General features: G+C 43.6%; 1 protein-coding gene across 3 annotated transcripts in view; it reads left to right on the forward strand.

The window, feature by feature from the left end:
* Positions 1-20,095, forward strand: part of GALNT15 (polypeptide N-acetylgalactosaminyltransferase 15) — a 40,655-nt gene extending 20,560 nt beyond the window's left edge. The window contains exons 4-11 of one of the 3 annotated variants that reach the window (XM_081071515.1): positions 513-587; positions 4,898-5,065; positions 7,420-7,537; positions 9,551-9,745; positions 12,172-12,303; positions 12,676-12,780; positions 15,344-15,487; positions 18,034-20,094. In XM_081071515.1, the coding sequence (XP_080927641.1) occupies positions 513-587; positions 4,898-5,065; positions 7,420-7,537; positions 9,551-9,745; positions 12,172-12,303; positions 12,676-12,780; positions 15,344-15,487; positions 18,034-18,180 (1,084 nt within the window). In that variant the 3' untranslated portion in view covers positions 18,181-20,094. Of the gene's footprint in view, positions 1-512; positions 588-4,897; positions 5,066-7,419; positions 7,538-9,550; positions 9,746-12,171; positions 12,304-12,675; positions 12,781-15,343; positions 15,488-18,033 lie in introns of all 3 variants that reach the window. The other 2 variants (XM_081071516.1, XM_081071517.1) reach the window with 2 other exon arrangements.
* The last annotated feature ends 7,735 nt before the right edge of the window (positions 20,096-27,830 follow it).

Here is a 27,830-nt window from a genome sequence, read left to right on the forward strand (position 1 = left end):
CCGTATCTATGAGTCTGTTTCTGTTTTTGTTTGTTCATTTATTTTGTTCTTTATAGTCCACATTGAAGTGAAATCTTATGGTCTTTCTCTTTCTGACTTATTTCACTTAGCATAATACCCTCTAGGTCCATCTATGTTGGCACAAGTGGCAAGATTTCATTCCTTTTATGGTTGAGTAATATTCCACTGTATATGGGTACCACCCTTTCTTTATCTAGTCATCTATTGATGGACACTTAGCTTGCTTCCATATCTTGGTTATTGTAAATAATGCTGCAATGAACATAGGGGTGCATGTATCTTTTCGAATTAGTGTTTTGGATTTCTTCGGATAAATACCCAGAAACAGAATTGCCCTGTCATAAGGTCATCGCACACCTCATTCACAGCTTCCTGTGCACTCTGTGTTCTCTGGGCCCCAGTTCTTGGCTTGCATGGCCTCGCAGGTAAGGGTCTGAAAGAGAAGCTACCTTGCCCGGATCTAAGTTCTCACCTCTTTTCACTATGCACAGCGCGCTCTGTGACCTGTGGCCTGGGAGAGCATCCCCTTTCAAGATTTGTTTTACTTCTCCAGTGACCTTGCTCAGGTATTTCCTCACCTCACGTAAAGCAAAGCCATAGAAGCCATTGGACACAGCGTCTTCTTCTATTTTTTTTAACCTAGATAAAATGTAGATGTTATTAATCACATCTGTCCTTTATTGAATGTCCATGAGCCACGTGTTTTATATATACCATTTCTCACCATTAAAACAACCTTGCAAGGAACTAACGACTAGGCCTATTTTACACAGGAGAGGTGAAATCTGAACCTAGACTGTTCTGGTTTCAGAACTCCCAGGTCTGTGGACACAGCTTCCAACAGAGAGAAGAAAGGACCCTAGCTTCCCCTAAGGCTCATAACAAGAGGCATTCTATTACTGGGTGAGGACCCATTGCCCCCCAAATCAGGGAAAGGTCCTTAAGAGCTTTCATTCAAAAGGTGGAGTGGGAATGGTGAGTAAACAGTGTAACATGCCACAAATAAACTATTTTAAAGAATCATAACGTTCTCAACACACTTGTCAGAGAGTTCAGGACCTGGTTAGTAGCCCTGGTTCCCTGCCTCTGCCCACAGGACAGATCTACTGAGAGCCATAGAACAACTTGGTATGAATTGGTAAAAGGAGTCCCTGCCTCATGACCCTTTACTCCCATTCCTGAGAAAATGTGTCATAATATATTCATTTTGTTAGAACGAGACCTTTAATGATAACTGCCAGCTAATTTAGAAATAAATATACAGATTTACAGTGTCGATGATATTTGAAGCATTCTTTAAGACTGGGAAGTGGACAGCCCACATAACGGTACCTAGCAGCTCCAGACAGAGTTTCTTTCAGAGCGGTTGTTGTTAGGGCAGTCTTAGGCGGTAGTGATGGATGACTGGTTTCTACATAAAGTACCAAAGATGAAAGTCAAGAGTAGCTGTCATGACAGCTGCCAATTGCCCTGTGCTCACTGCCAAGTCTAGTACCCAAGCCAAGGAATGAGACTCATGGCTCGAGAGAAATGGAGATTTCTAAAGGAAAGGGGTGAATTCCTTGGTGAAGGGCTGAAAGGCAGCCTCACTTTAGGGGTGATGATGGCTCAACGGGTTGTCCAAGCTGTTTTTGCCTTGAAGACTGCTCTGGTCCTCTATCGTAGAGACACCTAGTTCTGAAGGGCTGAGCCTGCTCAATGGGAAGAAGCAAGGTGGGGCAGGGAACAGCACATCTCCTATCTCTCTGCCCTGGAAGGGGTTAAGTGACAGAGAGCAGCCTGAGCAATCCCGTGTGAGTGTGTGTGAATGCGTGTATGTGTGAGAGCATGTGATTGTGTGTGTTGAGGAGACGCAGGGGCCACAAGATGTCTCCCAGCCCGGCAGAGGGAGCAGCCTGTTTTGGGTCTGGTGTCCCAAGAAAACTCTCTCGCCCCATCCTACTCCACACCCCCTCAGCAGGACAGAGTCCTGAAAGGGCTGGCACCAGTCTTAGGGTCACACCTGAGCAGCGAGAGCTCTGGGAAGAGAGAATTTAGAGACTTCTGCTTCTCAGTATAAGAAACTTTTTACAAACACCAAGGATTTGAGTGAACTTCCAAAATGACTTTCCATATTTCAGGACTGGAGGAATGTCCGGGCCCAGGAAAAATAAAGAGGGATGAAATAAACTCGGGCTTATTCTTTCTTGTGGGAAAAGGGTTAGCTGGTAAGGTTGAAACAGCACTTAGCTTTTGACTATCTGGATGGTAGTTTATTATTTGACCTGATACAGACTGAATGTTTGTGTCGTCCCCGAATTCAGATGTTGAAAACCTAACCCAAACGCTGGGGCCCAGAGAAGACAAAGTGCCCAGGAAGCTGTGAATGAGGTGTGGGATGACCAAAAGATGGTTAAATCACAGAAGAGAGGGACATCAAGAGGAAGCCTAGCCACTGTCTTTGTTGACAGCTCAGCTGCCTCTGTTTGTCTTTGGAAATCCAAATGCCTGACCTCTTGGAGCTTAAAATAACTTAAGAGAGGATCCACCTTGTGTCTACCTGAGAGTTAAAACTCAATTCGCAAACGAGAATCATGGAGTAAGCAGACACTCCTAGCTCCTTCCAAGTCAAACAGGCAGCTTTGCTATTTTGCTTTAAGTAAATTCCAAGAACACCAGACACATCTGTAAGTAAGAAACCCAAAGCTAAATATAAGACCGTTTGGGTTTTTTTTAAATCACTGTTTTTGTGTCACTAGACTGCAGTTACTCCCCAGTCCAGCCCTGGGTAAGCAGTCTGTATGGTCCGTGGGAATAGAAACCAAAACAGAAAACATCTTTCACTTCCTTCATTGACATTTTATTCATCAGTATCCAAAATGAACTCAAAGAGTCTGCCTAATTACTTACGTGTCTGGTTAAAATAGGAGGAAAAAGAGATTTCACAAAGGAAAAGATGGTATTGGGAATCAGGGATAATGCAGTTAGTAGAAGTGAGCTTCACATATCACTGAGCTTCCAGCAAAACAGAGCGCAAACAGAAATTTGATGAATTTTAGAGTTCTCATTTTCTGTTGAAAAGTAATGTATACTTTGTCAAAAGGGCACCGCTCAGAGGTCTAGGACGAATTGATTGTGTGGCTCCTCGAAATTCAATTTCCTTTCTTGTCCTATTATGATTAGTACGATGGCACAGATTTGATGGGATTCTTCAGAGTTCAGCCACACAGCTCCCTGGCTCTTGATTCTGAAATTCCACAAAATGCTTTGCCAATAGCAAATCTATCCCATCTGCTCAGTTCATTCCCCAGTAAGTGGAGAATGGGGCGGGGGGCTGGGTGCCCTCCTTTCATCCTTGATCTTGCCTCTCAGTTTGCTTAGGTCAATGCAGGGTGCCCCAAAATAGTAGAGACCAGAGAGATTAAGTTCCCCTTACCTTCCAGAAGGAACAATGCGAAAAGGGCAAGAAAAGCATATCAAGATCCTTGTTCTAAATATAAACCCCACGACTACTTATGCCAAAGTCAGTCATGTAAGGCCACAGATTAAAGCAGATAATTGAATCCCAGGACCACCCTGGCCCTCTCTGTAAGGCCTGGGCTTATGCCAGTTCTGCTGTTTTCGAGATAGAAGAAACAGAGATGGAAATCAATCGAAGTGTAAACAGTGTGGCTGGCGTTTCTATTTCTAAGAACCTCACTTTCTTTCGAGTGGTACTTTCCAGCCACCCCTGAGTTCAGGCTTGACTTATTCCATGGCACAGATTTTAGAAGATTTTAGAAGTCATGAGAGGCAAGGAAAAAAAAATATGATTGCGATATTGTCTAGGTGGAGAGAAGCTCCTGCTAGCCCTGAGTGATTACCTGTTTATTTAAAAGGTGAAGTTTCTGACCTGTACCAATTTCCCACATCACCCTCTCTGAGGTCATAGCTCAGGCTGTGAAAGAGAGCCAGAGAAAGGGAGAGAGAGAATGCAATCGCCAACAGCATCAGCATCAGGAAATGAATAAATAAACCTAAATTCAGGACTTTGGTTTGCTGGTAGACATCACGTGCTCATATACAGGTACGCTAACACCAGGGACCCTTCCGGAGCTTGGCAATCCTGATCCCTCAAGCCAATCAAGTTTTGTGATGCAGGGAGGAACAAGAACCAATAGAGCAGGGGTCATGGGCCCTCAGAAACTATGTGCAATATTTTGTATATGTGCATATGAGTATTTTTCAAAGACACAAAGGAAGTCAAGAACCACAGTCTTAGAGCATTACATCAGAGAAAGACATTTGGGGTAAATAGTTCAATCTCCTGTTTTACAAATGAGGAAACCGAGGCCCAGAGAGCTCCAACAGCTATCTCAAGATCATTCCATTCATCAGTGGTAGAGCTGAGCTGAGGACCCCACTCTCCTGTTTCTCAGTGTTGTCAACAGAGTTTTTAAAGAAAGAAAAGGGCAGGCATGTTCTTTAATGAAATGGGCCCCTGATTTCTTATGGGAAAATCATATTTTTTAGGATAGTGCTGACCAATAGAAATATAACATGAGCCACATGTAATTCAAGCACGTCTCGTAGCCACATTATAAAATAAAAAGAAATGAAATTAATTTAAATATATTTTACTAAACCCAACATATCCAAAATATTATCATTTCAACATATGACCAACATAAAAATTAGTGACACTTTTATATTTTTCATCTTCAATTTTCTAAATTTAGTGTGTGTATTTTACACAGACACCACATCTGAAATTCAAACAGACCTTATTTTAGGTGTGCAATAAGTAGCCACATGTGGCTAGCGGTTGCCATATAGGGCAGTAGATGTATAAATTATGTTTCTGTCCCCAGCAAGTGGATGGTTTGCATCCCTCATTTCATTCTACAATTCTTTCCAGGAGCCGAGTGTTGTCTCCAGTCATAGATGTGATTGACTGGAAGACTTTCCAGTATTACCCCTCCAAGGACATGCAGCGTGGGGTGTTGGACTGGAAGCTGGATTTCCACTGGGAGCCTTTGCCGGAGAGTGAAAGAAAGACTCTGCTGTCTCCCGTGAGTCCCATCAGGTGAGGCCCCATCCCGGAACCTGCTTTTCCTTCACTTCCTCAGATGAACTTGGCAGCCAGACTGCCCGAGAGCTAATCCTGGCTCCGCTAGTTTCCTAGCACGTTATTTGTGCCTCAGTTTCCTCATTAGCAAATTGGGGATAATAATAGTACTTAGAGGGTTATTGTAAAGATTGACTGAGTCAATACATGAAAAACATCTAAAGAGTGCCAGCCACATGTTGTTGTTATTGTCATTTGTTATACTAATGGAGACCAGTGAAGCGCTTCCAGATACCTGCAGTGGACACCCCAGTGTGGAACAGTGACAGAACCTGAGCTGGGACCTTGATCCTGCTCTACCACACCAGGCCGCAGGTCACTTTTCCATAAAAAGGCAGAATTCAGCCAGGTGAACGCTAAGACACCGTAAATCTCAAAATATATCCAATTTTATGAGATGCTTCTCACATTTTTGGGTTTTGAACAACTAAAGTTAACACTGTAGATATCTTCTGCTGCATGAACAAAGCACCCAAACTTAGTGCTGTAAAACAACAGCCATTTTATGAAGCTCCTGGATTCTGTCTGTCATGAATTCTGGGAAGAAGCATCAGGGTTGGTTGTCTCTGTTCCATGGTGTCTGGTGCCCCGGCAGGACTGTATTTACTAGACTCGACTGGCTGGAATTCACGCACTAGCGGGGGGCTAGGATCCCTTGCAGGCTGTTCATACGTCTGACGGTTGAGGCTGGCCGTGAGCAGGAACTACTTCATCCGTTCTCTCTCCAAGAGGTTACTGCCTCTGGGCTAGTTGAAGCTTGTTACACCATGACACTGGGTTCCTAAAGCAAGTATCCTAAGAGATCCAGGTAAGTAAAGAAAACCGTATCACCCTTTTTAAGAAATAATTTACTGAGGTGAAATTCACATAGAATAAAATGAATCACTTAAAAGTGAACAATTCAGTAATACTTCTATAGTCACAATATTGTATAACCACCACACCCCCTGTCTCCCTGGAGTTGACGTTGAGGTCTGGGCTTCTGTGGGGTTGCACTGATAAGAAGGGAGGGCCCCACCTGGGGCTCAAGCTGTCCTGCATTGATGTTCACCACAATGCACCTTTACTGATCATGGCCTCTGGCGGGGGTTTGGTACACCTGGCCCCCAGCAGCCTGCGCCCTCTGTGCGCTATCTGCCAAAATCCCACATCCTCTCCTGGCCCCCATGTCACAGCCCATGATGCTCTCCTGACAGTCCTGGGTTCTTTATGGAGCTGCACCCCACTTTCTGCCTGGTGCCCCATGGTGCTACCTGGACCCTGTCTCCTGGGGCAGATGGTGGTGAGGGGCTCCAGGGCAGCCATATGGGAGCCAGGAAAAGTGCCCTCTTCTCTCAGATACCCAAACAACAAGCACTGGGTCCTCCAGGAATGAACCCTGAGCTTACAAATAGTAAGTGGCAAAACTGGAAATTGTATTAAGTATTGTATTAAGTAATATTAAGTAATATTATATACAATACTGGTTTTAAGTATTCTGTTATAACTTCGTATTTTTAATAACCCAAAGGTCAGTAGTTTTGTTAATATAATCCTATTTTCTTGGTAATTAAAAAATCTGAACTCTGATTCATTTACATCTTGAGACATACCCAGAGTTTAGCTGCATTAATATTTGCTCCATTAAAAAAAAATGTTCCTGAGTGGATACCTGTTCAAAAGCTTTGTGGCTACATCTTTTCTGGTTGAAAATCTTCTACGGGATATCATTTCATCTTAATTACCCTTTTCAGGGGTTCTAGTTTCCTGTGTTTAAGCTAGTATTTAAACATTAAATACATTTAAATAAGGCATTTCTATTTCCCCCAGGGCAGGACCTATCTACTACCACAGTCCCTGGTGGATTCATCTTAGAATTGGGGAGGAGTGAATGGTCACTAAGCAAACGGAAGAGAGTGAGGTGAGGGATGAGGGAAGAAAGAGTACAGAGCAGGCCATTGCCCTTTGTCCAGGCCTGGTGCTACGTGCTTTAGGGTGTCTTATTTTAACCCCGCCCTTCTTCCCAAAGGTCTCTCCAGAGGGACTCAGCCAGAGGGTAGGGGAGCCTCAGGTACGGGCCCATGGCCCGCCCTATAGGAGCAGTACCCGTGGATAGGGTATGAAAGGCCCAGGCAGCCATAGCTTTCTTTTTACAAAATACTGGGATTTCCAACGTGGTTGTTTTGTTCCAGTCTTGCCATTAAAAACATCGAGGTCTATCTGAGCCCAGAGCCCACTGTCTTCGCCACTGGAGGCTCCCCTTCCCCCCAAGTAAGCCTCCCTGATGTGCTCCGGGTTCTGAACTGCATTCTGTCCCTGTCTTCTCTCTCTAGGAGCCCTGTGGTACCTGGCGTGGTTGTGGCTATGGACAGACATTACTTCCAAAACACTGGAGCTTATGACCCTCTCATGTCACTGCGGGGTGGCGAAAACCTTGAACTGTCTCTCAAGGTATGTCCTGGGCCATGGGAGGACCCAGGTGGGCTCTCTGTAGGAGTGTGTGTGGTCACAGTTTGGAAGCAGCCATTAGAAATACCACTGGTCAGGGATAAGGCTGGGGGAAAATTATAAAGTCATTAAATGTGGTGTGTCAAACCTCCCGTTTCATCCCCCTTCCCATCTCTTTCGTACCCTACCTTGATTTTACCTCCCTCATGAAGTTGACTATCAAACCTGCCCACAAGAAAAGGCATATTATCGGTCATCCACACCTTTGTGCAGACATTCCCCTACATTCTCCGTTCACAGCACCCATAGCATCGCAGTAATTTTTCACAGCACGCACAGGCCAAAACAAATCCCAAGCAGTTTTATGTGTTAAACTATATATGGTTTGATCCAAACAACTTAACAGATATTTGTTCTAACAACTTAGTACCTGCGGGGCACTGCACAACTTCTCACACCTTGGAATCAGACTGGACACCGCCACCCTCATTTCCTGTTCAACGTCAATGTCAGCATACTACTTGCTTTTTATCACAACTTTAAAAATCCAACCCAGTCAAGATATACCACCATCAAAAGTGCAGCAATCTAATGTGGAAGCCATGAATTACTTCGAGCTCAAAGTTTGCAGAACATCCAACAGACGTCACTATGTTTTTCTCAAACACTTAAAATATCCCACATGGCCCTTTGAGTTTGCTGGTATACCTCAGGGCACCTTGGCACACAGTCTGGGAACCCCAGCCTTGGTGTGCTTCAGTTTATATGCTTACTCTGCTAGGAATGTTTCCATGTTCAGCTTTATCCCCAAGTGTGTAATGTAAGGCTCTCTGTCAAATGAATTTTAGGCAAATGAATTTTTGGAAGTAGGCAGAAGCGTTAGTGGAGAGCAGGGAGAACCCTCCTGAAGTAGGAAAGACTATGTTTCAGAAAAGCTTGCTTCAATCCCCACCTAAATTGTTTCTGGTGCCTCTGCATCAGGAAACTTCACAAGCTTTTAGAAATGACTGACCACTAGGGATACCTTTTTTCCTGAGGCAGCAGCCTTTGGAAAATAGTGGTTCTAATTTACATGGCCACATCTCCCTAAGTGCTAAATCTGTGCAAGTGTTTCAAGGTCAGGTAGTTGTGTGAGTGTGGCCCCCTCACCCCACCAGTTCCATCCCAGGATAAATGCCACCATTCTTCTCAACTTATCACTCCCCCACCCAGAACTCCCAGATGTAGAAACTCTGCTGCACCCTGAGTTCTACACTTTATATATATATATATGTATATATATATATATGCCATTTTGTATATATACCACATGTGTATGATACAAGGTCGGACAATGAAGTTCACAAACTCATCCTAGAAAAAGTGCTACATACCTCATTTCTGAATATCACTACAGTCACCTTTGAAGTACTCCCCCTGGGAAGCTATGCACTGACGCCAGTGCCTAGTCCACCCTTCAAAGCAATTTTGGAACTCTTTTTCTGGAATGGCCATCAGAGCTGTTGTATTACCCTTGATGTCCTGAATGTCATCAAAATGTCTTCCTTTCAATATTTCCTTTATCTTTGGGTAAGGAAAGAAGTCACTGGGGGCCAGATCAGGTGAGTAGGGAGGGTGTTCCAGTACAGTTATTTGTTTACTAGCTAAAAACTCCCTCACAGAGAGTGCCCTGTGAGCTGGTGCATTGTCGTGACACAAGAGCCATGAATTATTGGCGAAAATTCAGGTCGTCTAACTTTTTCACGCAGCCTTTTCAGTACTTCTAAATCGTAAACTTGGTTAACTGTTTATGTAGTTGGTACAAATTCATAGTGAATAATCCCTCTGATATCAAAAAAAGGTCAGCAACATCATTGCAACAAGTTCGTGAACTTAATGTCAGTCTTCGTATATATACCATTGTGTGCTCATGATTTCCTGTGCATTTTGCCAGCCCCTCAAGGTAAGTCCCTTACCTCCCCTTCCCACATTTTTGGAGGGGAGTACAGAGTTGTGTATTTTCTCCTCTTGTGGCAGGCTTGGCTCTGCGGTGGCTCCGTTGAAATCCTTCCCTGCTCTCGGGTGGGGCACATCTACCAAAATCAGAATGCAGACTCCCCACTTGACCGGGAGGCGACCCTGCAGAACAAGGTTCGCGTTGCTGAGATCTGGCTGGGCTCCTTCAAAGAAACCTTCTACAAGCACAGCCCACAAGCCTTCTCCTTGAGCAAGGTAAGGAGAGCCCAGCAGGGGCTTCTGTGATCATGCCAGGGCCACCAGCTGGAAGCTGGGCCAGGGAGGGAGTTCATCCTGCCTGGAGGAGAAAATAGAAGCTACTGGCTTATGTTTCCCTTGAGTTGCTTCCTCAAGTGGCTCCTCTACCTGGTGGAGCTGTCCTCTCTGTCTCCCAGCATTTCCCTGGGGTATCAGAGCTGGTCTCGGCCTGGAACCCCTTCCTGTCTGTAGGATGACATCTGTGGGATGCAATCCTTCATTGTGGGACCAGAGGAGAGAGTGGGCAGGGAGTAAGTGATGAAACAGGTCTCAGAGGCTCTTTTCATCCTGGGAAAAGTGCCCAAGGCTGTGAAATTATCTAAGACATGAAAAAAATATAAACATAATAATAAACATAAAAGACCCAAAAGAAGCCACAGAAAAATTTTAAACATGTAATTAAAAATCCACTGCATTTTCAGCTCGTCAGCTGTTACTTAGTTCAGTTTTTACAGAGTGACACATAAATGTTATTTTATGTGCGACATGGGTTCACATTAATGTTTGCTGTGCTGGGAGTGGCGGCTCCAAAGGTAAGATTTCCAGGACCTACAAATGTCCTGGAAAAGCTCCCACAAGCTTCTTACCAGCCCACATTGCTGGGTAGGTCCACGTTGCTGATCTACAAATGTCCCCATCTGTTCATTTGATGACTTTCACAAGGAGAATGGCACCTCCTACTGGTGAGAAGATATTTTGTTTGTTTTGAACATTCTATTAATTCATATTTTGGAAATGTTCTATTGCTTATATCGACATCAAGATTTCAATAACATCACTACCTTCCTGAAGGTGTTTGACAGCATGCATTGACTATAAATTTAAATAGCTAAATATTAATTTTGCTTTAACAATTTTTATCCTCTCAGCCCTCTTCCTACCCCACCCCAAAAATCCTCACATGGATTTTAAGATACAGAAATCCTAAGCACCCAATGACAAGGCCAGGGTTTCAGTGCTGGAGGAGTTGACATTCTCTTGTTTGGTCCTCTCTCAGGCACAGCTGTACAGAAGGAAAGTTGCTTTTCAGCACGCCCCTTCATTTGAGGTCAAACAGGTAGATTTGCCAGTTTGTCTCATCACCAAGAAAGGTGAAGGTGAAAGAACTTGCATGAAGGAATATTTTTGCATTAGTAGCAAAATCCAGGCCTGGAGAAGAGCTAGAGAGGACTCAAGTGAACACTTAAGAGTGTCATGAAACTACCAAGACATTCCTGACTTAGAGCAGTTGTTCTCAAACTTTCTGTGGATAAGACTCTTCAGGAGAAATGGTTAAATTCAGATTCCAAGGGGCTCACCGCAACCTACTGAATCACAGGCTCTGGGGAAGGGCTCAGGAATCCACATTTTCTTTAAGTTCCTTGGGCATTTCTGAGCTAGGTGCTCAGGGGATCACACTTTGAGCTGCATATAGAAAACATTTCAATATGGTAGACCAGGTCTTTCTCTTCCCAACATTTCTATCTGAATACAAAGAGAGGGAAAAAGCACAATGAGAGTGTGCATAGCCAGCTAGACCAGAGTCTCATTGCTAGGCTAGAGGCCATCTAATTAGAACTCTGACATGGACCGCCTGTTCCAGCGCCCTCTTATTTCTTCTCTCTACCCCAAGAAATAATCATCTCTCTTTTGTTTTGTTTTGTTTTTATTTTTGTTTTTGATCCTTCCAAACCCTCCTTAGCACCCCTCTCTTCCCTAACTATATCCAGGATTTAGTACTAAACTGGATAGGGTTCTTTGTATCTTATCAATACAGCCAAAAATATTAATTTATACTAAAGTGTGTAAGGACTTACCTTGATATCCATCCCAGGACAATTGTATTATAAAGGAGACTCTTTAAGAAAGGGGATACTGTAGCCCAAAGGAATGACTGGTTCCTGGAGGTAATTGGACTCCTAGAGGGGAAGAAAGGAAAGCTTGCCTTGTCCCCACTCCCACCCATGATTTTCCCCGCTTACTTCACCTCAGTTGCTTTTGGGCCAGTTCTTGCCTCCACAAGGCCTATCATGGTGCTGCACTATACAACCTAGGGGCAAAGCCCCATCATTTTTGCCAGCTTCTACACAATGAGTCATCAAGTCATAGCTATCATGGTCTTTGTAGACTTAAGATATGAGGGCTTGTGGGAAGGGAGTGATATCATCTATCACGTTGCTGGTTCCACAGCTCTCTCTAGGGAAGACCCATCCTGTCCTGTCCCTTCCAAACTCTCTGCCCCCTGACCCTTTCCTCTCTCTGCAGCCCTAAGCAACTGTGGTCTCGGTGCCCTCATTCTGTCCCAATCCTTCAGCTTCAGCCCGTTCTACTCTTCCCCACCACATGAATTCTGATGTACAAGAAGCTTTTTCTGTCTCATTGCCTGTGTCTTTCTCCATCCCCAGGTGGAGAAACTGGACTGCACAGAACGCCTGCAGCTGCAGAGGAGACTGGGTTGTCGGATGTTCCACTGGTTTCTGGCCAACATCTACCCTGAGTTGTACCCCTCTGAGCGCAGGCCCAGGTTCTCTGGAAAGGCAAGGCATGACCCAGGGAAGATGAGGAAGAAGAGGGGAGGGTGGGCAGCTTCCCAAGACAGGAACTGGATGATCTGATGGTCTTCCATGACCTTGGTCAACCAGTCCCAAGCTCAGTGGGGCCTCAGAGGCTTTCATGCCTGCCCTGAAGGAGGTGACTGGGTTGCCCTCACCAGGACAGGTGCTGCTGGCCTTCTTCAGGGGGGCCTGTCCCTTAGGATCAGTGGCTTCATTTTGACCTCACTCATTTTCATGGCCTGAACATGGTACCTTGAGCTACACTCCAGAGAGTGAAGGAGAGGAATGGTGCCTGACAGAGAGTGTCTGTATGTGGAGGGCGGGGTTCACTTTTGTATGGGTGTCTCCTTTCAGCTCCACAACACTGGACTTGGCTTCTGTGCAGATTGCCCGGCAGAAGGGGACATCTTGGGCTGTGCCATGATGCTGGCTCCTTGCAGTGACAGCCGGCAACAACAGGTGGGTGGTCAGGGTTCTCAGCGTACTGGCCAGGGAAAACCTGGAAGTGGTCTTTCCCGGGATGCTCCTCACTTCCCTTTGGGACATCTACTTTTAGTGGTTCCACATCGCTTGATGGACCACAGTCCCATTGTAATGACCCATCACACTCCTGCCCACCCTGACCCAACTGCAAGCACAGACGTGGACCATTGTCAGACAATGTCAGCGTCTGAGCTTCAGGGAACTGGAGAAGCTATTTAGCCAATGCTTTTATCTGACAGATGAGGAAACAGAGGCTAGACAATGGCCAGCCCAGGGGCAGCAAACTCAGATGTCTCCAGCGTTCAGGCACATAAAGGGAATGAGCACTGTGAGCTGAGTAGAGGCTATTGTGACTGAGGAGCACACGGCCCATCTGAAAGGACAGCGGCACCCACCCCAGCCTCAATAAATGGATTTTGTCTTATTGGAAAGTGGGCCTAGTATTACAAGATCATCCAACATTTAAAAAGACACTAGAAATCCAGAGTATATGCAAATCTCCCTATTAAAATTAAAAACTATAATTAGAGATCAAAGAAAACTTATATGCAGGCAAATTTCAAAATTTGCATCATGGAATAACTGCCCAAGGTGGCAGGCAGCTCCCATGATGCTGGCTGAGGGTTGGTAGATCCACTTCTTTTCACAACTTGGTTGATAACCTGGAAAGTCTAGCCTGTCCCCCAATCTCTCTCCTTTCAGCCTACGACAGGGGCCTTTGAGTTAAGCTATCATATTCCAAAAGCCTCTATTAGAAACAAAGAACAAGGGACATCTTCCTGGAGATAATGATGAAAAGTGTCTGGTGAAGCCCTAAAAGCCTGGGGTCACAAACAAGAACATCTCCTGGAAGGTCTGGAGCCCAGCCCTGCAGGGAGGACCAGCTGAGGCTGGAGTCGTCCATGCAGGCCCCGGGGGCCTGGGGGAACGTGATGCTCAGGATCCGTTTGGCCTCTTCAGCCTTGCTCTTCACCAATCTTCCAGAACCCAGGGATAGGTAGTCACACCTGGCACAGTAAGGAAGAGACGCTGTGTAAGGAAGCTGTGCAATGTGGCAGAGACAGCACAGCCCTTCCTAGCTGTTGATACCACGCAGGCTTCTTGACACCTCTGAATCTGGATTTCCTCATCTGCAACTGGGGATAATGAAGCCTCCCTCATGCAGATAGGAGGTTAGCTATTTGGGTTTTTTGATTTTTGGTGAGGAGGAGGAGATTACCACGGACTTCTGGATCCAGCAAAATTATGAACTACATGTACTGAAAGCCCTTCTAAAAAGATCTGGATAAGTTAGATTAAAAAAATAAGAAACACCCTCTTCCATGCATAAGTAACTGAGTTGATAACAAAGAGAAATTTCCAGGGGCCAAAAATCAAGAGGCAATTGAAAATAGAGCCATTGGGCATGAACCAAGCTGCCCTGTCCGGGTCAGGGGGCAGACGCTGTGGACCTCAGGAATCAGAGCTGTTGGTTCGATGCAGAGTAAGAGACAAGAGCCTTCCTTCAGTCCGTGGGAGATCTTCCGTCACGCCAGTGATGACCTTCGAAGAGAAACTGTGCAAAGTTTAACCAGAAAAATCCACCCACTGCCACAGGAAGTGGCCAGGAAGTTTGTCTCTACAGAGTCTTTGAGTAGGACACAATTAACTCTCCCCCCCATTCCCCCAATTTTTAACCACAAGCTTGCATCTAATGTGGATTTAGGATTCAAATTTATACCAACAGTGTGGTCTGGGAATCCACAAGCAGGACCGGCTAGCTCATTTGTGGGGCCCAGTGCACAGTGAAAATGTGAGGCCTCTAATTCAGCATTTATTAAGAATTTCAAGACACCAGAGCCTTAAATCAAGTATGTTAAGCCAAGAACATTAAACCATTCTAAGCATGAGGCCCCCTGTGATGGCACAGGTCACATGCCCATGCAGCTGACCCTGTCTCCAAGCCACAAAATTAACATAAAAATTAGTTCAGGCTGTACTTGGCAGGAACAAATGGAAAATGGTTTTGTCAGGACATGCCCTCCCACCTGGCCACACAGGCTTCCCACTGTTCAGGTCCATCTGCAAAGGTAAGCACAACCCAACACACCAAGACACTGAAGGAAATATTAACCATGAGCCAGAGTCAAGCAGATACAACAAACAGCAGGAAAATTAGTTGCAGGGCCAGGTCAGATCTCTCCAGAAAGCAATCAACTTGGGCTTCAGAGGAGGTCCTCATCTGCCCTTCCAACAGTACACAAAGCTCACTGCATTCTTTATGGCCTTACCAATGGTGCAGTAAACGGAATGATGAAGGAACACACCAGAATGTATAAACAGGAATGTGAGAGCAGCTAGAATGTGGAGATGTCAGAGGCCAGAGCTAGTCGAGCAGCATGTTGGGAACTGACTATGAGATACAGTCTTGCTGACTCCCCCAAAAAATCTAAAACTTGCCCCTTAGATTTCAGCTCTGTTGTGAGTTCTGCTACTCTTATCTCCAGCTTTGGAGAATATCTCCTTCTAGCTGTGCTAACAACCATTCCCTCTCTCCCAGCACATGGAGCACACCGGCAGGAAGGACATCCACTTTGGCAGCCCACAGCACCTGTGCTTCGATGTCAGGCGCGAGCAGGTGATTCTTCAGAACTGCACCGAGGAAGGTCCTGCCATCCATCAGCAGCACTGGGACTTCCAGGAGGTAAGTAATCCATTCAGCAAGGGATCAGTCGTGCCAGGAGTCAGTGCTGTGTCCCAAACTCTTCCAAGAGGTCAAGTATGACTGTTCAGATCTGTGTCTCTGTTGTTTAACTTAGTGGCTTGGCGCAAAGGCCTCAGGGGTAGGTAAAGCCAACTTTGCAGCCATGTTGGGCCACCAGCATCTTGAAATGCACTAAATTGTCATGTTTCTGTAGAGCTCTGAGCTTGATCATGGTGGAGAGTAGAGGGCGCCCCTTTTTGAAGTTTATTAGTTCAGGTCAGAAGTAGGGCCATGGAGCATGTTACAGAAATAGTCAACCACCTCAGTGGTGTGGTTTTAGGAGCAATAGAAAGGCTCCCCCATCTCCCACCAACATAGATATAGACATAGATATAAATTTCTTCCTTTGTAAATTCCACTGTGGACATTTCATCATTTTAGTAAGATAATTCCTATTACCGCAGGAAAGAGAAGCTCTAAATCCTTTCCAGAGGTTACATATCAGTAGAATGGAAAGTAAGTACTTAGGGAGAGTGAGTGGGTCCCCCATACAGCATTGGGAGAGGAAGTTGACAGTATCAATAATGTGTCCATATACAGTTTTTTTTTCTCCACCTCAAAACCTTTCTGAGATGAGTTAGGGTGTAAATATAAAACAAAGAAATAAGTACACACATCTTTCTAATTTCTTTTCTTCAACTTCTGTGTGGGAAGAAAGAGGATAAAATAAGCAAAACTGTGCATTTGTACTCAGAGCAGGCTGTGAAAGAAGAAAATCAATCATGGAAAACGTAGGCTGAATGCATAATAAGCAGTTGAGAACAAAGCTCGTGGGGCTTTGGTGACAAGTGAATCCAGGACTTAGGGGGCCCACACGTACTTAAAGGAGTATTAGAAACCAAGTTACGATTTTTTATGAATGATCATAAAGTGTTATCCTAAGCATGTCCTGAGGATAAGATACATTTTAGAAACATAATTTGATAGTAAGTATAATATTAGTGAGTAAAATATACCCAGCATCTTTCAGGCATTAAAAAATAAGACTGAAAAAGTATCATTCAGCCATAAAAAGGAGTGACATACTGTTCATAGATGCACTATTCACAATAGCTGACAGGTGGAAGCAACCCAAGTGTGCAATGATGGATGAATGGATAAGCAAAATGCGGTATATGCATACAATGGAATATTATTCCGCCTTAAAAAGGAAGGATATCTTGCCACATGCTACAATGTGCATGAACTGGAGGACAGTATACTAAGTGACATAAGCCAATCACAAAAAGACATATACTGTATGATTCTACTTATACAAGGTAGCTAGAGTGGTCAAATTCATAGAAACAGAAAGCAGTATGGTATAAATAGTTACCAGGGGCTAGGCAGGGGGGAGATTTGTTTAATGGGTATAGAATTTCAGTTTTGAAAGATGAAAAAGTTCTGAAGATCTGTTTCAGTGTGAATATACTCAACACTACTAAACTTTACACTTAAAAATGGTTAATATGGTAAGTTTTGTGTTGTATATTTTACCACAATAAAAAATAGAAAGAAAAAAAAGAAATTAGGTATTGTTTTATGCTATAACATGGATGCAACTTGAAAATATGATGCAAAATGAAAACAGCCAATCACAAAAGGTCAAATATTTTATGATTCCATTTATATGAAATGTCCAGAATAAACAAATCTACAAGTACAGAAAGTAGATTAGTAATTTCCTGTGGCTGGAAGGAGGGAGGAATTGAAAGTGACTGCTTGGTGAATAGTGGGTTTCTTTTTTACAGTGATGAAGATGTTCTAGAATTAGATAGTGGTGATGGTTGCATGTACTCTGTGAATATACTAAAAACCACCAAGTTGTGTACTTTATTTAAAAGAATGAATGTTATGGGGTGTGAATTATCTGTCAAAAATAAATAATAAGCAAATAACTGGATAAATTGACATTATTAGCATTACTGGTTAAGGGTTTTTAACTTCTCATGAAGACATTGATCTTTCCTTGAATAGAGCATGGCTAGTTTCAATATGAAATCTGGTAGATTTTGTATAATCTTTAAACATGGCTGATTTAGGCCTTTAGTGTTTCCTTAAAGACTTACTTTGTTTGTACTGCCACCTCATGGCAGCAGTACTAAATTGCAGGATTAACAGAGGGCAGAAATTCAATTAATCCTGAAAACAGAAATTTACAAGTCAATGATAACAGTGAATGTCACCAATACAGTATAAAGGCTGAACATGATTTTTACACTGGCATTCTACTAACCAGAACTCTCTGAGAAATGGCATACTTATCCAACAACAACAAAGATCACTGAAGTCATGACCCTGAGGCTCTGAACGATATCTAAATTTCAGAGCTACCTACATTATATTATATATCAATCAAAATACTACAGTTCCTTACCAGGCCAGTTCACATCTCCTCCATTATTTTCTTAATGATTAGCACAAATCTTAGAAATTTTCTTCTTTGTTGACTGACTGTGGGGGTCTGACTGGTTGTATATTTTTTTCCTTTTCTTCTCGCTTCTCAGAATGGAATGATTGTTCACATTCTTTCCGGAAAATGCATGGAAGCTGTGGTGCAAGAAAACAATAAAGATTTGTACTTGCGCCAGTGTGATGGAAAAGCCAGCCAGCTCTGGCGATTTGACAATGTCGACACTGTGGATGAACGATGAACGCCAGTGTAAGAAAGAGAAGAGAAGTTTGGCCGTCACAGTTCGGCCCCAAGGGAACTAAAAGAGCATGTATATTTTATAAAGCAGGCCCTGTTATATTTTTTTTCCTGGTGACAGTAGAAAGAAAGCTCCATGAATGAATATAGAAAAGTCCTTCCTTCTCACGCCTATTTGATTGACTACTGGCTGTTTTAGCGAAAGAAAAAAAAATGGATTCATTGCCTCATTGTCTTCATCACTGGTAGATAATCATCACATAGTACAGAAGACTTCATTTTTTTTCCATTGAGCATGTAATAATTGTTTTTATTTCTGACCAAGGATAGAAGCCTGTGCATTCTCCAGCAGCACCTTTAGGATACATACATCCAATTGATCAATTTATTTCAAAGAGCCTTATCTTGGATTGTCTGCATAGCCAACCATAAAAATTCAAGTGTGAAGAGGGCATAATGGCCAAAACTTTGGATTAGCTTATTTGGATTAGCTTGTTCATTGGTTGAGCCATAAGTAAAAAAAAATAAAAATAAAAATAAGGAAGGGAATCTTCTCTATTGAAAGAAGAATAGTGTTGGTGAGAAGATGGAAGAGAGCTTTGGACCAACTCTCCAGGTCAGCCTAGCAGCTGAATAGAGTCAGTAATCCTGGGATAGGATGTTTTCATGTTAATGAGAATTTCCTCAGAACTTTCTACCTCCATTCCCCCTGCCCTTCTCTAGCTTGGTTAACCACAACCAGATTCTCATGCAATATATTTATCTTTAGTCATTGGTGTTGGGAAGGGTCAGCTCAGACTGAGCATTCCCATTAACAAAAGTGTATACAGTTGAGAAACTCTCCTGGTGCCCTGTTACAGTTTTGTATTGACAGAAATAGCAATCTTTGCAAAGAGGCAAACCTCCCTGAGGGGAAACGCCAACCTCTGAGCCAAAATTCTTATGAGAGGAAACAGAGTTGGGTGTTAATGTTCATGAAAGCTGACAGGTCCATCTTCGAGGCTATAGGAACTTTCTGGCACCCCTAAGTGTTCCCACAGGTTGAACGTGCTCAACTATGGAATGAACACACTTCCACAGAGCAGAGCCAATGCTAACAAGAGCTGACTGGCTCTCCTTGCTGTGACCTGGCTTTGTCTTTCTGACCAATTTGCTGAGTGGGGTTGGTTCTGCTATTCAGAAGACACTATTCATACCCATTTCTCCTCCAGATGGAGTTCACTCTTCACATAGTCAGCTGAGAAACCGCCACTCAAAGATGCTGATCTCCTTTGGGCTGTCTCAGAACTCATCACTCAGAACACATTGCAAGTGTTTCTAATGAGAAAAACCAGGTAGAAAATGAGGGTTTCTAAACAATACCTATTATTATTATGCGTTCCTTCTCCACTTACTTAAGTCAATGACTCACTGCATTTCTTCTTCCTCAGAATACATTTTAGACCTATGCTTGTAGCCACCAGTCACATGTGGCTATGTCAATGTAAATACATTAAAATTTTAAAATGTTTAAACTCAGTTCCTTAGTTGTACTAGTCACATTGCAAGTGTTTAATAGCTACATGTGGCTAGGGGCTGCTGTACTAAAGAGCACAGGTATAGAACATTTCATCATTGCAAACAGTTTCATTGGAAAGCACTGATCTGGATAGAGTCGTCTTCTCATCGATAGAAGAAAGTGCAGCCATTTTCTTCCTTCAGATCTGTCTATATTTAAAACAATTTCTCTTAATATCCTGAGGTGGAGACAGAGCTAAAAATTCTCAGACGACAACCTTGTAAAGGGTATTAATGGTTGAAAAATAAAAATTAAACAAGACCTCTATTTTTTTAAATGAACTTTTATTATTGGCATTGTGGGTATTTGAAATTGCTGAAATAAATTAATATAATTAAATAAAAGGCTGAATTCAATTGTATAAGTTGTGTTTGACAGTAATTAACAAAAGGACCCAGATGGCTTATTACTTAATTGGTTGAAGAAAGAAACAACGTGGTGTTTTTTGCTTCCTGAAACATCCCCATGATTTATTACTTTATTACAGAAATGGCTGTCAACTCAGTCCCTGGCTGGTACTTACAGACCCTTAATTTAAACAAAACAGATGCCTTCATTTAGTTCTAAAAGACATTCAACCTTTTTCTCATAGTGTAACTGAGTGTTCAAATTCTCTTCTCCATGGGCGCAGTTCTGATTTTATTCACAATGATCAACTTAGAAGTAGAGAGACCTGGAAGTTGGGAGATTTGATTTTCAAGTTTGATCTTCCTATGTCCACCTGAGTTTTATGATTGAAGTTTATTCTTTGGGTTTTAAGATCGAATTCGTCATTACCTCCACCAAGTTCACCATTATTAAGTATCTTATTGAGAGGACAGAGAAGTATTCAGCCAGCAGTCTAGAGTCCAACATTCTTTGTGCTATTTCACAACAGTAAAAGCAAGATGTCATCCCTGGAGGGGCCCTGGTCTATTTCCTCTTTGGTCTCAATGCCATAGATCCCACTGGCCAACACAGAATTCCAGCTCCCATAGATATCAAAAAGTCTGCCAGGTCCATGAATGACGGTCACTCACTGCACTAGAACTGGACATTTTCAGAAGTCAACTTGAGGGAGTTCCATTTTCTCTTGAAAAGCCATGAAAAAAGCCAGTTGGACACCATGTGATCTGTGACCAGTTACCGAATCTGGTAAAAGGCAGCCCATCGACATAAGCTGCCTTGATAGGCACAACTCTACATATTGTGTACACTATTTATGCTTGTTCTTTATTTTTTTAATGCTTGTTCTTTAAAAGCTCTTTTCAAAATGCAGCTTGTTTGTAACCACTTTTGGCGAAATCCCACAGCACCTACAAGTCGTGCCTTGATTATTCAAACATCTTGATTTAGGCATATTTCATGATTATATTAAGTACGATAGCCAAGGAGGTGATATTTCCAGGATTCTAGAATCCTCCCTATTTCTGTATAAACAACAGTTCTTCTAATCTCCAACCTCCTTGCCAGTTTCCACCCCTTCTTCCATGAAGTGTGTTCTTTGGATATGGAGGTTTGTCCTTAGCACTGTTTTAATATTGTAAGGTTCTTTGCTGGTGTGGTAGTTCTTTCCACAGACCTGGGATGTTTATATTTCCTCATCACCAGAGGCTGTATGTAATAATACCAATACCCTATGCTATCACAATAGATGAGCCCTTGCCTGGCTTTATTTAGCTTAAAATAGTTATCATGATCACTTCACCCTAGTGTGATAATTTGAAATCTCAGCCCAAACAGATCAGATTCATGTTTGAAAATTAAAGTTTCCCAACAATTCCCAAACTGTTCAACTAACTCACAGTCAACAATGACATTCTGTAACCCATGACAAATGCTAATGTGATAAAGTACTCTCTCAGGAAGAATACATGGCCAACTCTGCTACAGCTTGGGCTTGGGAAAGCCTTTTAACTTTTCAGTAAAGTGTGACCATCGGGAAGACATCCTTTCCTTCATTGAGAGGCCCTCACAAAGCCACTGCTCACCGCTATCCTTTAGGCAAAGGACAGGGTTGCACTGCTAAATGTGTTGTTTTATTAAGATCCAGGAGAGCCTCAGGAGCCATCTGTGGGGATGGAGTCCCGGAGAGCAGTTTCCAGGCTCTTTGCCTCGTGGAAAGGTGCTGGCTCGGTTATTAGATGGCCATCAGATGTAATCAGATGGCCATCCACTGTGGCTGGGTGGCCAGCAGCTGTTACCAGTTAGCCATTAGTCACTAATATAACTGCTGTGGCTATGCTAGGGGTGCGGTTGGTTGGCAGAAAAGTGGATGGCAGATTGTAGATCGTGTGGCTCCTGCTTCCTGTGTCTCCAACCCAGACGCCAGCGAGAATATAGTGGTGTGACTCCCTTATTCATGGCTCCATTGGTGTTCCTTTTTGGCCTCACCATATTCTGTGTCCACCCGCCACGAGCGGGACCAGAGTCCCTGCATGACACCATCTTTAAAGTAATAACCTGCTCAGATGCACCAATGCTGACCCTGTTCAGAGGATGGAGAAGTTCTGTTGTATGGAAGGTAGGAAACCAGAACAACTCTCCAACTCTAGCCATACAGCTACAGTGGAGCTGCCTTGTTCTCACAGCAGGATTCCACCCTCTTCTTCCAGTTGATTGGTTCCGGGGAGGACATCCCACCCAAGTTGGGTCAACCAACACATATCCCAGTAATTTTGTTACTGAGACTAAGAAATTAGTGTCTCTGTCAGAGATGATGTGAAAATGTATGAGCTGTCAGCAACCTTGTTTTCTACTGCCCTTCAAAGCTGATGAATCCAGTCTGGATTGAAAGAATGAGAAAGTGGGGTGGGGATGGGAAGTAAATGTACAGATAGGAGCAGGCAAGGGATGGATGGAACCTCTTGTTAGTATTCAAGTTGCTGGTTCCAATTTGCTCCCAGGGTCTTGCTAGACCCCTGTCCTCAGAGTCCATGAAGTGCCCTGAAATATTTTTGTTTAATCCAGTGCTCCTCAAATTTTACTGGGCATTGTGTCAAATCACCTGGGCCTTGTGTCAAAATGCAGATTGGTTATGCTGTGCTCTCCTCACTTTCTTTATCGTGCCCTTCGATTCCCTTTTTCTCATCTCTGACTGAAGCTGCTTTTCCAGCACCCATATATATTCTTGTGGCATCTTTTATCTCACTCTCCTTTCCCCTCTCTCTGGCCCCCTAGGCCCTTCCATCACCAAGCACAACTCCGATCTTGATGGAGTGAACAGCATCAGTTTCTCCAAAGGATTTTGGGGCACTGAGCAAATCCATTAATTGCTTGAATTGTTAGCTCTTCTCTGCCTCAGCTCCTCTTCTGGAAGAATCCATAGTATGAAGGCACAGAAATGCCATTTAATGTGGACATGGGGTGATAGAGCCATTAGAGGTGCTACAGGTAGTGTTGGGAATACAGCCTTGGTCCTGAGGAGGTAGCTGGGGCCATGGCAGACAGGTAGCCCTATATAGAGGATCTACATAGAGGCAGCTATAGGGAAACCTCTGGAGATGGGCTAGGACCTGTGGCCTCTAAACACAGTCGCATCTAAGAGTCAAACATGAGATTAGATGGTAGGAAAACAAATCCTGCCAAAGCCCCAAATTTGATTCACATAATCCTTACATTAAATCTCTCCATAAAATTAAAGCTCAATTAACTAAGAGATTCCAAATTCACCCTTCAATACCAGAGTCTGTGACCTAGAGTGTTCTGGCTCCACCTGCCTCCCTCTGGTCGTAAAGATTTAGTGTGCTCCTGAAGAACTTTCAGTTGTCACTATTTCCATTTCTTTGCCTGAGGGTTTTCCTAGAGTCAAAGAAGGTTGCTTCATGAAGTGGGGCAGGCCAGACATGCCTTGAAAGTCTCCCCCAGGAGCAGCTTCAATCAAGAGTCAGTGTAAAAATACCTCTGCTCGCTCACCTCTCCGGTAGGATAATTCTGTGGTGCATGTTCTACACCATTTCCCAGAGTTTACTATGGAATTAAGCTCTAATTGCCCACAGTGACTTGAGAAGGCATCTTTAATTGGCTACATTCCCTTCCCCACTGACCAACTGGCACTTCCTAAGCTTGTCTTCCAGATAAACCACTTGCAGTCAAATCCTTGTCTAAATGTCTCCTAAAGGGGAAACCCACCCTGGGACATATGGCTTGGCTTACCAAAGCTTCCATCTGTAAAGGTTATCTTGCTTATCAAATTCCACTCCTTATCAGTAGTCCCACCCCATATACCAGATATCCCTTCTCCCCTGAGTTGAACTTATCCCACTAAACTGCAAGACCAGAGAGTATGGGCTTCTGGGTAGCTCTGTCCCAGGAGAAAGAGACTGGGGATGGGGCAACATATTCAGTCCTTATCCCAAGCTTACCAATAACATTAGACACCCTTCATTTCTGGGGAAGAACGAGTGAGGGCCAGAGAGAGACCACAAATGTTGAGGGGCAGAGAGAGACCACACATGTTGCACTAATTAATGTCCCTCCTTATAAAAAGCTGAAGCCTGTGGAAGCAAGTTTCCTCCTACATCACAAAAAAATGTTTCCTCTCATATTCATTATTTTTCTGTAAATGATACATACCAGTGTTAGAGAATATATAACCATGTAAGTTAGAAGTGGAGAGCATGATTGCTCTCCATGATAAAGCGAGAGGATTCAGATATGATGTCAGCATTGAGGAAGTGAAGAATCAAACAGTATGGTGAAGACTTGCTAATAACTAGAAGATGCTCAAGGAGGTATTCCTAGTGAGGGCGGGAGACAGGTTGCCAGAGGTATTTTCAGAGTTAGGCGTCTAGTCCTCAATATATAGTTGTTTGCCTTATTTCAATCACCCCCAAGTTTTAGCCAAGACTTCTGCATTGACTGTGTACTGTGTTGGAGGATGGAAATCCAGGAACAGGGAGGGCTGAGCTCCCTATCTTGGAAAGAGCGGCCTTTGCAAGCTGGGTAGATGGCAGTGAATCTGGGCAGTCAGTGGAAGGAGGGTGACATTGCTATAGAGAAGAATTAACACAAATTCTTGCTACACACCATCACACAGTGCCACTCAGAATAAATTTACTTAGCTAAGATAATATTTTAAAATTATATTAGACTATGGATTAGAGCAAGGGTCAGCAAATATTTTCTATAAAGGACTAGATAGTAAATAGCTTTGGCTTTGTGGGCCATATGGTCTCTGTCACAACTACCCAACTCTGCCGTTGCAGCACAAAAGCAACCATAGATAATAATAAATAAATGAGCATGGCTGTGTTCCAATAAAACTTTATTTACAAAACCAGGTGGCTAGCGAGACTTGGCCTGCAGCTCTAGTTTGCTACCCCCTGGACTAGAGCATTTGGCCCAGCTACAGAAGGAGATACATTACAGATTCTTTAAAAACAAACAGAGCAATACCAGCAAAGAAATTTTGAGTGAGCTTGAAAAACAGAAAAATAAAGTGTTTCTGTGATATGGATAACAGAAAAGCAAAGAAAACAAAAGAGAACCAATCTATAACACATGCTCTCATTATAAGCAGGCTCCAATCCTTTTTAGAAAGAAATAGGAATAAACAAACAAAGAAATCATTGTTTAAATCAATATGTAAAATGTTAACACTGTAGCCCATAGCCTTCTTTCTTTGGGGGGGACATACAGATTACACAGGCCTTCACTCTTAACAGAGGTTGGGCAGAACGAGCTTTCTTAATGAGACCACAGGCTACGGTAAGAGCAACAACATGGAAGGGAGGGCTGCTAAGTAGCAAAGAGTAACTCAGCACTGTAGCCAAGCCAATGGGATTAAGTTGTGTTAACAGATAAAATTTGACACTCTATTTTTTATGTTATTGTGATGAAGACACTCACAGAGGGCGATGTACACACACAGTTCTTTTGCCATTGGGATGTGAGGACAATCAGATACAGACTCTTGTGTGGGCAAGAGCAACCACCCTCTGTATTTATATAAACTCTGATCCCTGGCATCTAATTCAGCCAAAGCACAAACAGTAAGAGTCAAGCCAAGTAAAGGGACTTCCAACAGCAGGGCTTGAGGCCAGGGCTGTACCAGGCCAACAGACCTCACTCGTGCTCCTAAGCCGACACGGGCCCATAAAACGTGTTTAAAGGCCAGGCCAAGGGGTGCCTCTTGCCTGTTACAATCTATGTCTGGAGCTGCCAACTCATCATGCCCCTTCAAGTGTCAGTGTCGGCAGGTCCAAGGCTGGCTCCAGATAAAACGAACAGCCCGAGGCGCCCCCCCCCCCCGCCACATTCACGGACAGTGCCAAAGCTCTCCAACCCCATCTCTACTTTGCATCCTGTCGCTCTACCTTCCACACTGCTGACCCCGCTTTTCATTGTTCTGTGAGCCTTTAGCATGCACAGGGATAGGTGGCACCACAGCTCTGAGTACCCAGGTGCAATGACGCCTACTTGCTTTTATTTTGGAGAGATCTCGGTTTTTGCCCCATGTTGGTTAGAGTCTTAATGCAATGAAAGAATGAGAAGCCCCTGTTCTTACTATTCATTGGGAATGTGATTTTCTTTATCAGTCAACTCTTGAAGAACATCTTTGACCACTCTCCATGGGAGGCCCTTGTACACAGCTCTAGGTGGTGGGTTCGTTTTCCTGGTGGTGAGCCACCACTGTCTACCTGAAGGTCCAGCCCTATGCCCCTAACAATGACATCCTCTCACAGATCGGTTTGGGCAATGGCCTCCCAGCTGACTAGTTCTCCAGCACCGTCCTCCAACCCATCTGCCACTTCCTTGACTAGCCTGTCTACCCAGCTGGTCGTAGCCCAACAGGTAGAATATGGATGGAAACATGTTACATGTTGTCTTAAGACTGCTGCTGTCCTACCTACATTGTTATTTAATATGGCTCATGGTATAATTATATTCCAGAGTAGGCCATACACTTTTTTTTTTTTAGCAAAGAGCCATGGGCATACTTCTTTGATTACCCATCAGCCGTCACCACAAGACTGAATGCAGAACTGCAGTGCATGGATTGTCTCATGGAGGAGAAAAAAAGGAGATGGGATAAAAATGAATGACATTTCAAGATCTGAGAGAATAATCAAGCTGAAAAAAGCTTTGAACAGTAATTGGGCAATAAGACCTCTGTGAACAAACATATACCCATTGTGGGGACAGAGCCCCAGAGTGCAGTTTCCAGGCTCTGGGCCTCACGTAGAAAGGTGCTGGCTCAGGTAGTAAATGGCCATCGACTGTGATTGGATGGCCGTCACATGTGGCTAGTTGGCCGTCAGCTGTAACCAGTGAGCCATTGGCCACTAATATAACTGCCATGGCTTCGCTAGCAGAAAATGGGGGCTAGCAAGAAGATGGTGGCTGAGCTAGCAAGCGGCGGAGTGAGGGTTGCGGATCGTGTGGCTCCTGTTTCCTGTGTCTCCAACCCAGCCTCCAGTGAGACTGTAGTGGTGTGACTCCCCTACCTATGGCTTCGTGGGTGTTCCTTTTTGGCCTCACCATGTCCTGCGTTCTTATGTGGGGAGCGGGAGCAGAGACCCCGCAGGCCGCCCTGCGTGACACCCATCATCAGAAATAATAGTAATAACAAGCACAAGTGTTAAGCCTGTGCTAAGCCCTTTACTCACATTATTTCTTCTTCTATTCACAATAGGCCAATGAAGTAGGTACCATTATTACCCTTATGTTATATTACTTCATTCAATTGTTGAAGAAAATGAGGTTTACATAGATTAAGCAATTTTCCCAAAGCCATACAACAAGAAAGTGATACAGCTGGATCACAAACCCAGGTTCATCTGGTTCCCAGGTCTTTACCTTTTACCTCTACATTTTATTGCCCTGAAATATTTGTAAGTGAAAAAAAAAATAAAGTAAAACAGTGACCGTCCCAGTGGGAATGGGTGAAAATACAAGCCAAGTTGTTTGAGGACCTGCCAAAATTAGATGCATCAGTTTGAATGCATTTAGGTGCAAATAGCAGAATAACCCACTCCCAGGAGCTGAACAAATAATGATATTTTGTTATCTCACATGCCCAGTTTAAAGGTAGGCAGATCCATATTTGGTGCAATAGCTCACCTATGACATCATCTATGAACCAGGGCTCTTTTTAACCTCCATTCACCATCCCT

This window comes from Rhinolophus hipposideros, assembly GCF_964194185.1.
Source record: "Rhinolophus hipposideros genome assembly, chromosome: 14".
Taxonomy (NCBI): domain Eukaryota; kingdom Metazoa; phylum Chordata; class Mammalia; order Chiroptera; family Rhinolophidae; genus Rhinolophus; species Rhinolophus hipposideros.